Genomic DNA, 15,390 nt, shown 5'->3' on the forward strand with positions numbered 1-15,390 from the left:
TTCCTCATGTGCCCTACTGCAGTAAGGTTGGTAGCAGTTTTTGTTTGGCTGCTAAAAATAATATACTGTTGCTAGCTGGTCATCAGGGGTATGGTGGCATGAGAACGCCTTTCTGATCCTGAGAACTGCAGAGAGGAGCAGCAGGCTCTCATGTGATGCTGCACTGACTCCTCGCACTTCCCTCCTCTCTGATGAGCGTGAACAGACCCTGCTTAGACCTGCTCTGAGTGCAGGCAGGCAGGAGCTGAGAAAACTGGACCCTAGAAAGAGGGATTTGTGCAGTTCAGAGAGGGATGGTGAGGGTCCCTGGAGAGAAAGGATTAGAGATGACTGGTGAGGTGTTAAGAGTGAGGAGACTTTCCCTGTGGTATTGGCAGAAATGGTAAGATCATAGAATGATAGAATGATTTAGGTTGGAAGGGACCTCAAAGATCATCCAGTTCCAACCCCCCACCATAGGCAGGGACACCTCCCACTAGAACAGGTCACTGAAGGCCTCATCCAACCTGGCAAATGTGATCAATCACATTCTGTGATTCTGCGCTCCACAGCCTCCCTGGGCAGCCTGGGCCAGTGTCTCACCACCCTCACTGTAAAGAACCCTTTCCTAACATGTCGTTTGAATCTCCCCTCTGCCAGTTTCAACTCATTACTTCTCATCCTGCCATTACAAGACCTTGACAATAGTCCTTTCCCAGCCTTCCTGTAGGCCCCCTTCAGGTACTGTAAGGCTACTGTAAGGTCTTCTCAAAGCCTTCTCTTCTGCAGGCTGAAGAGCCCCAACTCTTGTAGCCTGTCCTCAGGAGAGGTGCTCCAGCCCTCCAAGCATCTACCTGGCCACTTCTCTGGGATCACTCGTTAGTAGATGTGGTAGCCAGAGCACACAGCTGTCTCAGAGCAGCTTCCTTCACTTACCAAGAATATTTCAGCAGCTGGCTCAGCCTGGGCCAAAGGAGTGCAGAAGTGCACTTCTCTTGCACTGTTCTGTAGCTGCGTATCTTACGCTGTCATCGTGTGTCACATTGCCTATATTTGGGGCTTTTTCTTCTTTTCTCTTACAAAGCTACGTGAGTGCAGATGTTGCTTCGGGTAAAGAGATGAGCGACAGCTTGGAAGGAGCCCTGGGAGGCGGAAAGCCAGAAGGGAAGTCTGCAAAGAAACACAAGAAATCCACGCGCGCTCGTTCGCGCCAGGAGAAGTCCAGCAGGCCCAAACTGACCATTCTAAATGCAAGTACAACCTCCTCGAGGGCTGCCTTGGGGATTCCTTTGGCCTTGCCAGAGATAACTGTTGGGAATTGTTGCCCGCAGGTGTGTAACACAGGAGATAAGATGGTAGAGTGCCAGCTTGAAACACACAATCACAAGATGGTGACTTTCAAGTTTGATTTGGATGGCGACGCGCCGGAAGAAATCGCTACCTACATGGTGAGGCTTCTGGCGATGCTTCAGCCAGCTGCTTCTGGTGGGAGCTTGCTGAGCAAGCTTTCTGGTAGCTGTGAAATGGGACGTGGAGTGAAACGTTGCTGTTGTCCTCTTTTTGTCTTGATGTGGCCCTGCAGGTAGAGAATGAGTTCATACTGCAGAGCGAAAAGGAGACCTTCATTGAACAAATGAAAGATATCATTGACAAAGCAGAAGATATGCTGAGCGAAGACACAGAGGGAGAACGGAGCTCTGATCAGGGAACCAGTCCCCAACAAGATACTGATAGACTGGAAATGAATGAGGTAAGGCATGTTAAAGAAAGATTTCCACTTGGATTCCTTTTTCTTAGCAGCCACTTGCTGTGAATTAGTTTCACATCCTGGGACAGAAAACTAGCTGGAAAAATCAGACTTCTACTCTGTTAATACTTAGGAGGATCATAGAATCATTCAGGTTGGAAAAGACCTTTTAAGATTGTTGAGTCCAACCATAACCCAGCTCCCACAGCTGTTAAGCCGTGTGCTGGAGCACCACATCTCCACACTTCTTGAGCACCTCCAGGGACGGTGACTCCACCACCTCCCTGGGCAGCCTGTTCCAATGCCTGACCACTCTTGCAGCAGAGAAATTTTTCCTCATATCCAACCTAAACTTCCCCCGGCACAACTTAAACCTATTTCTTCTCCTTCTGTCATTAGTTGCTTGGGAGAAGAGACCAACACTAGCCTCACTCCAGCCTCCTTTCAGGGAGCTGTAGAGAGTAACAAGGTTTCCTCTCAGCCTTGTCTTCTCCAGACTAAACGACTTCAGCTCCCTGAAGCCGTTCCTCATATGATGCCTTCCAAACCCCTCTCCAGCCTCACTGCTCTTCTCTGGACACCCTCCAGGAACTCAATGTCTTTCCTATCCTGTGGTCCCCAGAACTGAACTTGGGACTCCAGCTGTGGCCTCACCAGGGCCAAGTACAGGGGCATGATCTCTGCCCTGTTCTTTCTGGCCACACTGTTTGTGATTCAGGCCAGGAGACAACTAATTCTTCTCTATTTTGCTTTTGTTTTTTAACAGGACAAGCGACAGTCTCAAATGAAGACACCTGTGTATCAACAGAATGGTGAGTGTGCTCTGAACCCAAGCCTCCCCTCAGGCTTTGAAGGCAGCCATGAGCTCTTGCAGATGTTTGCTAGAATTAGGAAGAAACCCACTAGAAATAGGTCTAGAAAGATGAATGGCCCTGGGAGCCCCTCATGCAGGGCTAACCTGGGTACATCTAAGATCTGGGGGTGTTTGGGGATGCCCTGAATCACCCAAGCAGGGGAGAAGTCAGGAGGGTGCAGACAAGCACACTGGTTTCCCAACTGTAACTACACGTGCAAGAGAAAGTTAAATGTCTGTGTTAGTTACACAGGGAGGGATTTCTAACTCTAAGCTTTTCAGCTGCTGGAGTCTGCCAGGGGAGGTCATGGCCATGAACCCTATCACGTCTTAAGGGTTTTGCAGACAAATGGAAGGGAAGGGCATTGACCCTTGATTCTCTGAGCATGCTTGTAGGGAAATAAAACCACTGTGGAAGGAAACATCATTTTCCACATCCTTCTTGCTACACATGGCACTGTCTGCTTGCTCCATACTGACAGGGCTGAATCAGAACTTTGACAAGTGCAGAACCTGGGAATCCTCCAAACCAGGCTTTCTGCTCAAAAGATCTGCTCTCTTTTTTTGCCTGTAAATATCACCTGATTTTCTCAGTTACACCTTTTTTAGCATAACATTTCTATTTCTACTAATGAAAGTTACAAAGGGTGTACAGTTCTGGTTTACCATTTACACATGAGATAAGATATGGAAGGAATACTAGCTAGGAAACTTCCAACATGGAAATGCTAAGCTGGATAAACTTTACAAAATGAACACATTTTTCACTGTGAGGAAACTATCACAGTGCAGCTTAAAACTTTTGTGTGTATATAAATATTAACACTTGAAAACAAAACAACTTAAAACATGTGAAGGGAACCTACAAGAAAGATGGAGACAAAGGCCTGCAGTGGCTTCGAACTAGAGCAGAGCAGATTTAGATTGGATGTTAGGAACAAGTTCTGCACCATGAGGGTGGTGGAACACTGGAACAGGGTGCCCATGGAGGTGGTTGAGGCCCCATCCCTGAGGATATTCAAGGTAAGGCTCAACAAGACTCTGAGCAACCTGATCTAGTTGAGGATATCCCTGCTGACTGCAGAGGGGATTGGGCTAGATGACCTTTGGAGGGCTCTTCCAACCCAGACCATTCCATGGTAGGATCAGGAAGCATCACAATGTCCCTTCCAGAAGGGCTGAGAATCTTTTCTACACGTGAAAATTGAGACTAGGTTATGTCTAGTTCACTGGAATGAATGGAAACTATGATGTTTGTGTTTTTCTTTTTATCTTTAGTCTTGCATACTGGGAAAAGGTGGTTTATTATATGTCCTGTTGTGGAAAACACTACTACTGATGCACCAGAATTTTCTCCTCCGGTACCTCAGAGCACACAGCAGTCAGAAGGGCCAGGTACTGTCAACCTTGATAGAAAATGTTTCCTTCTCTGAAGGTGCTATGCTTCTCTTCTCCTCTGACTTAGTTTTGTTTCATCTCGTTGAGTTGGTGGAAGATTACTCTTGTGAGTTCATGGATTTTAAGTTAGTGTTCCTGGTATGGAACCAAACTAGGAATATCTGAGTTTCAGGGAAGTCTCAGTGTTTTAACTCTGCCTTATACTGTTAGATAGCTGAAGCTGCAGTCATAATGTGCCATGTCTGTTCAGTGGAGTGTTATAGCATAGTCTGCAGCTTTAGGTTCTTACTGAACTTCTCTGAAGAGTTGCTTTGACTGGAAGCACCAGTGGGTTATGGCCAGATGTGGTTACCGCTGCAGCTAGCCAGGAGGTTCTGCAGAGGCTTCCATTCCCTTGTGGCTCGATGAAAAAGTTTTCCTGATGTTTGTGTTCTTCCTAGACCTGGAGCAGTCGGATGATCAGCAGGCGAGCTCTGTGCCGACGGACCCGCCCGGTGTCTTGGCTGCTCAGCAGCTTCCCCTGCAAGCAGGCGTATGTGACAGCCCCATGGGAGCCTCTCCGCCTCTGGCACAAGCTCCTGCCGCAGCATCTTCCGCCGGCTTACCGAGCCAGGTGGAGTTCCCAGCTCCGGCACCTCCGGGATCCGCTCCGACCGTGCTGGAGCCGGCGGCTGCTGGCGGCGGCCCGGCGGAGCATTCTCCGCTGGCGGCGGCGCTGCCCGCTCAGCCGCCCGCGCCCCGTGCTGCCTTGCTGGAGGAGCTTTGCGACGCTCCCCCCGCTCCTCAGCACCGGCAGCTGCCGGCCGATGAGGCCTCCTGTGTCCCTGCCGTGGAGATCGCGTGTTGCAGCGTCGGGCCGCACACGGCAGCGCCGGCGGCTCCTGCGGCGGCGGCGGAGCCCTGCCCGCTCCCCGCGCTCCCGGACGCCGTGGTGCTGGAGCGGCAGCCCGCGGCGCAGGGCCCTCACCTGCCGGAGGGCGGCCAGCCCGGCGCGGTGCAGCACGCCTTCGTCGGCCAAGCCTTCCCCGCGGCCGCCGTGCCCGAGCCCCGCGCTCTGGCAGCGTCTCAGCTGCAGAGCCCTACGCAGGTGCCGGCGGCCGCAGCCCAGCAGCAGGCGATGCTGCCCCAGGCGCAGCCCGCAGCCTGTGCCGCCGCGGGGATCGGCCTGCTGCAGCAGCAGCAGCAGCCGCCGCCCACCACCGCCGAGTCCGACGGAGAGGGCCCCCCCAGGGTGGACTTCGTTGACAACACGATAAAAAGCCTTGATGAGAAATTGCGCAATTTACTTTACCAGGAATACGTTCCCACTTCTTCTGCATCAGCAGGGACTCCAGACACCTCTGTCCCGTTAGAACAGGGCGACAGTGAGTTTCACTTGCCGCCTTTTCCTGAAGATCAAGTTCCCACGTTGGCGCTGGATTTGAGAGAAGCAGGCCATAGTGTTGCAGATACCAGCCAGGAGGTGAAAGCTGCTGCCGAGGCCCAGTCGGCGCCACTCATACCATCTGAGATCTCGCCCCACCCAACACTGGTTAGTGCGGCAGTGCCTCTGCCCTTTATACCCCAAATCCAACCATTAGGGACAGCACCGAAGCAGGGCTCGGCACCATCGAGCCTGTGGTAGGACACACAGGTTCCTTGCTTCTCTAAACATTTTCCATTTCTGCTCCTATTTACCTTCTGTCTGTCGGCTGCTTTCCAACCTGAAAGTCCTCTCAAACTGCTGCCGCCAGATGCGCTCTGCCTCATGTCACATAAACGCTTCCTAGTGAAAGCCAAACCTTTCCTTTGGGTTTAAAGGGGGTACAGTAATTCAAGTCATTCTCCTCCTCTTGCATCCCTTTCCTCGAGCAGGCAGAAATGCAATCATTTGTAGTCTCAGAATGTGAGCTAGATGAGTGGTGTAGTCATGGGAGTTTTGTGGAGACAAGCGTGCTTCAACAGAACTCTTTCTTTACTTTCAGTTAGTGGCAGTGGTTAGAATCTCAGCCTTGCGACTCAGGCTGAATGAAACAAGCCCTTCTGGAGCCTTTGCTTTCTTCAAGTGCTGCAGCTGAAGGAAGGCACTCCAGAGGTAGAAGCTTGCTCTGCTTCCAGTAATGATTTCTTTTGTCTTCCTCTGAAGTTGGCAGAGCAAGACTTCACTGGGAAGCATCTAAGGAGAGGTGGAGCAGGTGGTCTGGGTCGTTATCTCCTCCATGTCTCGATTGTGCACCTGTGTTGCATTCTTTCAGATAAAATCCCGAGTTTATGACACTCAACAGATTTGCAGCACTTTCTGCTAGAAGATCAGCGTAAATCTTACTTGGAAAGTAGCATTTCTGGAGATAATTACAGCACCACTAGCAAGGATGAGGCTGTGCCGGGTAGTGTCAGCTGGATGAACTGTACCAACCGCTTGAAAGGTGCTGTGTGTGACAGGAGAGACGGCGGCACTCGAGTAACTCTTGAGAGCGTGTTGTGTGCAAGGATAAATGGCCTCCTGCAGCAGAGGACATGGGCTCTGTATGAAAGGTGTAAACGTCTGTCTTTGCCCTGTGAAAATCTGTGCCAATGAGGAAAGAGAGACACAGAATTTCTGCAGACAGAGATCCAGATGAGGAATGTCCAGTCTGTCTCAAAAAGCAAGCCTGAACAACCCCCCCAGAATGAAAACACAGATCATTCAGTGCCTGGTTTTAGCAGCTTAGGCTGTAGTTAGTTCCCTCTGTGACACTGCTTTTCTTTGTTCTTCTGAGGGAGGAAAAAAAATGAAGGAGTTGAAGGAAAAGCTAGGAGGCCATCTCCATGGAGGTGTGGCTGTGTTCCACAGTAGCGAGAGGGAGAGAGAGGGAAGGAGGATGTGTTGCCTCTGCTTTGTGTGTGCGACTAAAGTGCTTTCTCTTTTTCCTTTCTATTGAAAGTTTGAAGCCTCAGAGGTCACTGGCGGCGCTGCTCGTTCCTCAGAAGCGAGAGGTGGGTCAGCAAGCAGAAAAGGTAATGCTCCTTTTGCTGATGAATGCCAGCGATGCATGTGCTACAGCCTGGTCCTCCTCTCCACTGTCCCCTTGCTGCTCACCCCTCTCACTGGCTGCAGAGCAATGTCCAGCACAAGACTGTTCTGATCTTGTTTATAATATAACTCACATGAAGCACCTCACTTATGTCCAGCTTCTTAGAAAGAAGCTGTATCACAGGTGGAGAGCAGCCAGGGAGAAAGGGACCTTAGTGGTACTGGTAGATAGTAGCTGAAGATGAGCCAGCAGTGTGCCCAGGTGGCCAAGAGAGCCAATGGCATCCTGGTCTGCATCAGGAACAGTGTGGCCAGTAGAACAAAGGAGGTTATTCTTTCCCTGTACTCAACACTGGTCAGGCCACACCTTGAGTACTGTGTCCAGTTCTGGGCTACTCAATTCAAGAGAGATGTTGAGATGCTGGAACATGTCCAGAGAAGGGCAATGAATCTGGTGAGGGGCCTGGAGCACAGCCCTGTGAGGAGAGGCTGAGGGAGCTGGGGTTGTTTAGGCTGGAGAAGAGGAGGCTCGGGGGTGACCTGAAGGGAGGTTGTAGCCAGGTGGGGTTGGCCTCTTCTCCCAGGCAACCAGCAACAGAACAAGGGGACACAGTCTCCAGTTGTGCCAGGGGAGGTCTAGGCTGGATGTTAGGAGGAAGTTGTTGGCAGAGAGAGTGATTGGCATTGGAATGGGCTGCCCAGGGAGGTGGTGGAGTCACTGTCCCTGGAGGTGTTCAAGCAAAGCCTGGATGAGGCACTTAGTGCCATGGTCTAGTTGATTGGACAGGGCTGGGTGCTAGGTTGGACTGGATGATGTTGCAGGTCTCTTCCAACCTGGTCGATCCTGTGATTTATTTTGAACCATCAATACATAACATAGGTCTGTGGTGCAGGCATGGAGTATGCACACAGAGGGCTGCCTTCCCAAGCAGAAATTTCCAGTGCCCTTAAAAGGTCCAAACAGAAAGTGCCTTGAATTTCCTGGATTTCCTCAAAGGCCACTTACAAAAGTAGTGTGGCTGAGGAGAGCTCCTCTGGGGAAAGCCTGCTCTCATGAGACCCCACCTGGAGTACCGGGTACAGTTCTGGAGCCCCCAACACAAGGAGGATGTGGAAATGTTGGAGCAAGTCCAGAGGAGGGCTGTGAAGATGCTCAGAGGGCTGGAGCACATCTATGAGGACAGGCTACAAGAGTTGGGACTCTTCAGCCAGGAGAAGAGAAGGCTTTGAGGAGACCTTGTGGTGGTCTTCCCAGTATCTGAAGGGAGCCTACAGAAGGGCTGGGGAGGGACTATTGACAAGGTCTTGCAATGACAGCATGAGGAGTAATGGGTTTAAACTGGCAGAGGGTAGATTTAAACCGGATGTTAAGAAGCTCTTTTCAGTGAGGGTGGTGAAAACACTGGCCCAGGTTGCCCAGGGAGGCTGTGGATGCTCCCTCCCTGGAGGTGCTCATGGCTAGGTTAGATGAGGCCTTGAATGACCTATTCTAGTGGGAGATGTCGCTGCTTATGGTGGAGGATCGAAACTGGATAAGCCTTGAAGTCCCTTCCAACCTAAACCATTCAATGATTCTAAGATGTTCAAAGTCATCCCACGAAGAGCTAGTAAAGAGCACTTCTCTTGAGGCACTTGTAGAGACAGCAGCACATTCTGTAATAACATAGCAGGAGCCCCACCAAGGCCTTGGGTATTTAGCAGAACCCATTTACCTGCTGAGCGAGTCATGGGAAGTTTTCATGCCTGGGGAACTGCTCCTGCTGTCATGGGTGGGCTTGAGGAGGACTTGTGTATTCTCTTGAGATTGTTGTGGCTGCCAGGTTGGTGTGACAACACAGAGCATTCTTGTCCTGGGAGACACAGATTGTCCACAGCTTTTAGGTCAGTGCAGGAGGAGACCTTTGGGTAGCCTGCACTCATCTGTCTGGCTTCACAGCTGAACGTGCCGGGGGAATGCAGCACCGAGTAGTAAAATGAAAGTATCTTAGATACCACCCAGCAGTGATGTGTTTCACCAATTCAGAACCATGAAGTGACAGATTTTTGCCTTCTGTTCACTCTCTGCAGTGTGCCATAAGAAAGCAGCTTTCTGGAAAGCTTTGCCTTTAGTGGTTTCACTTCAAACCCAGCCTCCAGGCTGTGAAATAATCACCTCTTGCTTACTGCCACTACTGCTTGGCTTCTTGTGTGCTTCTGTGATCCAAGTGGCCTTGTTTTGAGCTTAGATTTTCCCCTTTCAGCAACGTGCAGTTAACATCATTTTGGGCACTTTAAATTGTTGGTGTCATTGTCAAGCAAAAGGTGTGAAATATCAGTCTGTGCATGGTCCACTGCAGCACTCTGCATGAACAGCTGAAGACGTTTGCATTTTCAAGACATCAAGAGTACCTGAGTAGTGCAAACCTTTTGTACCATACAGTTTCATTCTTACACACTTGTCCTTAAAAATTGTCAATGCTGTAATGAAATTCCACACTCCTTTTATTATTTGAATCCCCAAATCAACAGATTGAAGAGACTGACTACCTGCACATATTTTATGTTGTCATCGATGCTGCCTTCTGCATTCATGACAGGACAAGGTAGAATGGCCTCAAGTTGCTCCAGGGAAGGTTTGACTCGGACATGAGGAACAATTTCTTCCCCAAGAGGGTTGCCAGGCCCTGGAACAGGCTGCCCAGGGCAGTGATGAGATCCCTATCCTTAGAAAGACTTAAAGCCAAATAAGTGTGGTTCTGAGGGACATGATTTAGTGGTGACCTGGCAGTGCTGGGTTAATGCTTGAACTTGATGATCTTAAAAGTCTGTCCAACAAAGTGATTCTAAGATTCTAGATCCTGCATTACAGAGAGTGGCTATTTCCATTATTCTTGACCATGTTTCCATTTATCACAACAAACATCTTGACTGTTGTTATACTGAAGCATTCCAGACATTAATTTCACTTTCTTGTGAACCAGGTTCAGCTGCAAGCATCACTTCAGCTCCTGCTGCTACAACAAAAGGCCTCCTTCAGGTAACCAGAACCTAGGAGCAGTTTTATGCTCGACTGCTGCAGTTAATTTCCCAATTGATCTCTGTTCTTTTCTTCAGGTTGCAGCTACATCACCGAGCATAACTAAACAGATGGGAACTTCTAAAAGGAGCGAGAAGGCAGAGACTGCGACTTCGTCTGCACACACAGATAATGCAATGCAGACACCTACAGCAGATGGGGTGATAAATAACCTTCAAAGGGATGGCTCTCTAGACTCTGGTTCCTATGGAAAACAGGCTGAAACTCATGAGAGTGGAACACCAGCCAAAACGATTGGCAGGTTTTCAGTGATCAGCACGCAGGATGAATTAACTTTAACGGCACCGCACTGCTTGCGCTTCTCGGCACCCCCAGATGTCTATCTGGACGAGCTCCCTTCCAGCCCAGATCTGAAGACAGCTGTCCGGCGGGTGCAGACAGCCTCTTCTGTGGATGTGCTCTGTGACCAGGGTTCAAGTGATTCTGCTGAGGAGCCTTTCCACCGGCAGCCAGCCGCCGCTGCCCAGCTGTCCCCCCCGAGCAGTAGTGCGGCCACCGACTTAATCAAGAAAGCAGCTGCTTTCCTGCAGAGGTCTGGCAAAGCTGGCTCGGCAGCCCCCGAGTCACCCAGCGGGCAGGGAGCCAAAATCCCCACCATCAACATCACCTCCTTCCACTCGCAGTCGTCCTACATGAGCAGCGACAACGACTCGGAGTTCGAAGACGCAGATATGAAGAAGGAGCTGCAGAACCTGAGAGAAAAGTAGGTCTGGTTTGCAAAGGGTCTGGGGGGAGCTTCTGGTGATACCTGGGCAGCATCTCCACACACGATGAGCAGATGGGTGGCTTTCAGAGCTGGAAACTGGTTCTGGGCAAAGCAGGCATCGCCAGGTAGCTCCCATGGGTAGGGAGGCTCTGCAGAAGCACTGGGACAGATTTGGATGTCTGGGCCAGTGTTAATGGGATGAGCTTCAACAAGGCCAAATGCCAGCTCCTGCACCTGGGTCACAACAACCCCAAGCAACACTACAGACTTGGGGCAGTGTGGCTGGAAAGCTGCCTGGCAGAAAGGGATTTGGGGGTTCTAATGCACAAGCAGCTGAATGTGAGCCAGCAGTGTGCCCAGGTGGCCAAGAGAGCCAAAGGCATCCTGGCTACGATTAGAAATGCTGTGTCCAGCAGCAGCAGGGAGGTGATTGTCCCTTTGTACTCAGCTCTGGTGAGGCCACACCTCAAGTGTTGTGTTCAGTTTTGGGCACCTCAATACAAGAGATGTGGAGGTGCTGGAGTGAGTGCAGAGGAGGGCAAGGAAGCTGTGAAGGGCCTGGAGAATAAATCCTGTGAGGAGTGACTGAAGGAGCTGAGGCTGTTTGGTCTGAAAGAGAGGAGGCTGAGGGCAGACCTCATGGCTCTCTACAGCTCCCCTGAAAGGAAGTTGTGGAGAGGTTAGTGCTGGTCTCTTCTCACAGGTCACTAGCAATTTAAAGAGGGAATGGCCTCAAGCTGCAGCAGGGCAGGTTTGGACTGGACTTCAGGAAGCATCTTTTCCCAGCAAGAGTTGTCAGACATTGGAATGGGCTGCCAGGGAGGTGGTTGAGTCCCCAACCCTGGATGTGTTTAAAGGTCGTTTGGATGTGGTGCTTGGGGATATGGCTTAGGGTGCACCTTGTAGAGTAGGGTTAAATGTTGAGCTTGGTAATCCCAAGGGTCTTGCAACCTGAACATTTCTGTGGTTCACCGTCATATCACATCCTTCTATGTGTCACTTTGCCAATTCCATCTAGAAGAAGAATTCAATAACAACATTTTGAACCCCCCAAAACATTTCTGCTGCCATGTGCAGTTCCCTTACTGAACAGCCATGTTGCTATAGTAGCAAGCAATGGCACTCCCAATGCGTGTGAGAGCAGGTTTTTCTGGGGACACTACTTAAAGTGGCATGAAATAACCTACAGCTGCTGTAGTGTTCTTTTTCATACCCTTCTCTGCAAGGCCGGTTTAGACTATCAGCTTTACAGACCCACTGCTATTCCCAGACTCTTTCTTACAGGAGATAACCTGCTGTCTAAGCTGGTATTGTAGGATATATTACAAGGCCAAGGGTCAGGTCCTGTGCTTCGGTCACAACCCCATGAACACTCCAGGCTTGTGTAAGAGTGGCTGGCAACTGCCCAGTAGGGATGTGGATCAGCAGCCGGCTGAATTTAGAGCCAGTGTGTGCTTAAGTTGCCAAGAAGGCCACCAGCATCCTGGCCTGGATCAGCAGTAGTGTGGCCAGCAAGATCAGGGAAGTGATTGTCTCCCTGTAGTGGGCACTGGTGAGGCCACACCTTGGGTATTGGGTTCAGTTTTTGGGCTCTTGCTACAGGAAAGACAGTGAGGTGCTGGAGCAGGTCCAGAGAAGGGCAGTGAAGGTGGGGCAGGTTCTGGAGGACAGGTCTTCTAGAGGAACTGGGGAAATCCTGAAAGGGAGGTTGGAGTGAGGTGGGTGTTGGTCTCTTCTCACTAGTAACAAGTGATAGGGCAAGAGGAAACTGCCTTAAATTGCACCAGGGGAGGTTTAGGTTGGACATCAGAATAAAATTCTTCCCTGAAAGGGGAAAGGGTTTTCTAAGAGTGGCACACTGAGGTGGTTCAATCCCCACCCCTGGAGGTGTGCAGCGGAGGCAGAGCTGAGGTGCTGAGGGTCACGGTTGAGCCCCAGCCTTGGCAGGGTTAGGTTGGACCCAGTGATCTTAAAGGTCTTTTGCAGCTGAAACTACTCTGTGGTTTTACCTATTAGGCAGGTCAGACCCTTGCTTTGCCTCTCATAGAGGCATCAGTCTAGCCTTGGTAGGAGGCTGGGTGAGCCTGGCAGGAGTCTTCTCCCATCAGTCCTGAGAGTTAGCATCTTTCCCTTCAAGCATTTTCTTCCCTTGCTGGCAGCTGCTGGGTAAATGCCAGCGTTAGGTGTGGTTTAACCACAGCCTTGGGCTCTGTGTGGAGCTGTAATGGTTTTACTGAACACAGGTGAGGCAACCTTTTAAAATACAACTGCAGCAACACAAAACCTGTGCCCTGACTTGATGGCTTCATGACCAAGGGGATGACTCAATGTGCTAATGGCATTTTTGTGGGAAGCACTTCTGCTTTTCTTAGTGTTAAACCTCAGACTGATGCACATGCCTTAAGAGGTAACTTTTTTGAAGCCACTGGTTTGCAGAGAGGAACTCTGAAATGATTTGGAGTTCCACTCAGATCTCCTGGCAAAATCAGGTGTTTGTACATTTTTAGCTGCCTAGGAGTCTGTTGGAGCAAGTCCAGAGGAGGGCCACGAAGATGCTCAGAGGGCTGCACCACCTCTGCTATGAGGACAGGCTATGAGAGTTGGGGCTCTGCAGCCTGGAGAGGAGAAGGCTTCAAGGAGACCTTGGAGTGGCCTTCCAGTATCTGGAGGGGGCTACAGGAGGGCTGGGGAGGGCCTGTTGACAACGTCTTGTAATGACAGGACGAGGGGTAATGGGTTTAAACTGGCAGAGGGGAGATTTAAACTAGATGTTAGGAAGAAGCTCTTTACAGTGAGGGTGGTGAGACACTGGCACAGCTTGCCCAGGGAGGCTGTGGATAGCTCAAGGCCAGGTTGGATGAGGCCCTGAGTGATCTTTTCTAGTGGGAGGTGTCCCTGCCTATGGCAGGGCGTTGGAACCGGATGATCTTTGAGGTCCCTTCCAACCTAAACCATTCTGTGTTCCTGCCTTGACTGTTTGAGATGTCAGCCACCACATTTGCCAAGCAGATTGCTGTGACTTCACAGACTTTTGGTGAGCACTGGATTCTCGTGTAACCGAAAACTGGTTTGTTTTATAACCTGAGGTGATGCTTTACCAAGTATGTCAGCTGCAGGATTCTTTGGTTTTTAATGTTTAGGCATATGAAAGAAATTGCTGAGCTTCAGACTCAGCAGAAGAACGAGATTGAGGCGCTGTACATCCGCCTGGGGAAGCCTCTTCCTCCCAACCTGGGCTTCCTCCACTCGGCACCACCCAGCGGCCGCCGGCGCAGAACCAGCAAAAATAAGTTGAAAGGTGGAAAACTCTTAAACCCTCTGGTCCAGCAGCTCAGGAGTGGAACATCAAGCACAAGTAGGTACACTGGGGTGCTCCCCATACTCCTCTTGCTTGCGTCGGTTGTGGCGATGCTGCGTAGCAGGGATTGCTGGAGAGGGGCTGGGTTTTTATTGGGCTGAGTACCCTGACTCAGGTTTGCATACTATAAGCTGGCTTTGAAGTGGGCTGCCCTGTGCTGAGCCATCCATACCTTCCCTGCAGCGGCTGACAGGCAAACAAGAGTCCACTCCAGTTTGGAATGCAGCCTTTTGCATTTTCTCATTACCCTTTTCTCCCAGGGCAATTTATTGGTGCTTGTATTTATCCTCTATTGATTAGGTGCTGTTTCTCCTTGCTGTTGTTTGTATTTCCCTACAAGATGCCATATAAATGAGATTGGATTGTATTTGCCTTCCTCCAAAGGATGGGAGGTAAAAACAGTTACAAAACTGATAGGTGCTTTGGCTAGCTGAAGTCCTTTGGGATTGTTCAAACTCCAGTGCAGTCTTGAGTCGTTATCTCTTTGACAAGTATAAAGATCCAGCTGGGAATGTTGATATATCCCAGTACCTATTCCTTCAGCAAAATGTGGAGTAGAATATGAATGTTTAGCCTTCCACTGACTTCATGCTGGTTTTCAGGGGAGCAGCAGCAATTCCAGCACTAACCCTGTCTTTCGAACCTAGTAGCTCGTTTGCAAAGCCACTACCCGCTTGGGATTTCCTTGCATCAATCTTAATTATGGACAAAGTGTTGGGGAGAGTTTTGCTGTTAATGAGGGATTTCAACTGAGATAGGAAAAGCAGAGATTCAGAGGCAAGATATTTAGCAGCTGAAGCAATTGGTGCTTTCTAGTCTTTGGCTGCTGCTTGGCTGCTGTGAACAGGCTTTACCTGCTTTCCTTGTGCTGAGTTACCTGAATGTCTGTTATCCTTGCTCTGTTCCTTTCCCAGCTTGTTCTTGGCTTCTCCCTAGCCATTTTCCCCTCAGACTATTCACAAACCCCACATCTGTCTCCACTCATGGATCTTGGCTCGCATCAGTGTGCTACCCTAGTCCAAAGAATTTAAGCTTATTTATGCATAAAATGTCCCAATTCTAACACTCCCTCCACTCTCTTTGGTTTTTTTTTTTTATTTGCTTGCCACCTTCAGTTAGAGAGCAGAAATCTGCTCAGTCAGGCTGCCACTTTGGTGCATGCTTACTTTCGTTGCTTCTGTCTCACTTTTCCATTTTTTTGGAGGCACTGTGTAAAGTTCACATTATTTTTAACACCCCTATTCGTGCCTGAGTCTTCTCAACCTTGACTATGTAGATTCC

At 50.0% G+C, this 15,390-nt stretch overlaps 1 protein-coding gene across 12 annotated transcripts in view; it reads left to right on the forward strand.

The window, feature by feature from the left end:
* WNK2 (WNK lysine deficient protein kinase 2) overlaps positions 1-15,390 on the forward strand; it is a 124,189-nt gene that overhangs the window by 84,124 nt on the left and 24,675 nt on the right. For 9 of the 12 annotated variants that reach the window (XR_010305166.1, XM_064156278.1, XM_064156283.1 and 6 more), the window contains 10 exons: positions 1,064-1,229; positions 1,311-1,427; positions 1,562-1,729; positions 2,493-2,538; positions 3,858-3,974; positions 4,418-5,508; positions 6,881-6,953; positions 9,930-9,985; positions 10,063-10,748; positions 13,892-14,106. Coding sequence is in view for 11 of the 12 variants with exons in the window: in XM_064156278.1 (XP_064012348.1) it covers positions 1,064-1,229; positions 1,311-1,427; positions 1,562-1,729; positions 2,493-2,538; positions 3,858-3,974; positions 4,418-5,508; positions 6,881-6,953; positions 9,930-9,985; positions 10,063-10,748; positions 13,892-14,106 (2,735 nt within the window). In the remaining variant the exon portion in view is untranslated. The remainder of the gene's footprint in view (positions 1-1,063; positions 1,230-1,310; positions 1,428-1,561; positions 1,730-2,492; positions 2,539-3,857; positions 3,975-4,417; positions 5,509-6,880; positions 6,954-9,929; positions 9,986-10,062; positions 10,749-13,891; positions 14,107-15,390) is intronic. The other 3 variants (XM_064156281.1, XM_064156288.1, XM_064156289.1) reach the window with 3 other exon arrangements.

The sequence above is a fragment of the Pogoniulus pusillus genome, chromosome 16 (genome assembly GCF_015220805.1).
Source record: "Pogoniulus pusillus isolate bPogPus1 chromosome 16, bPogPus1.pri, whole genome shotgun sequence".
Lineage (NCBI taxonomy): Eukaryota > Metazoa > Chordata > Aves > Piciformes > Lybiidae > Pogoniulus > Pogoniulus pusillus.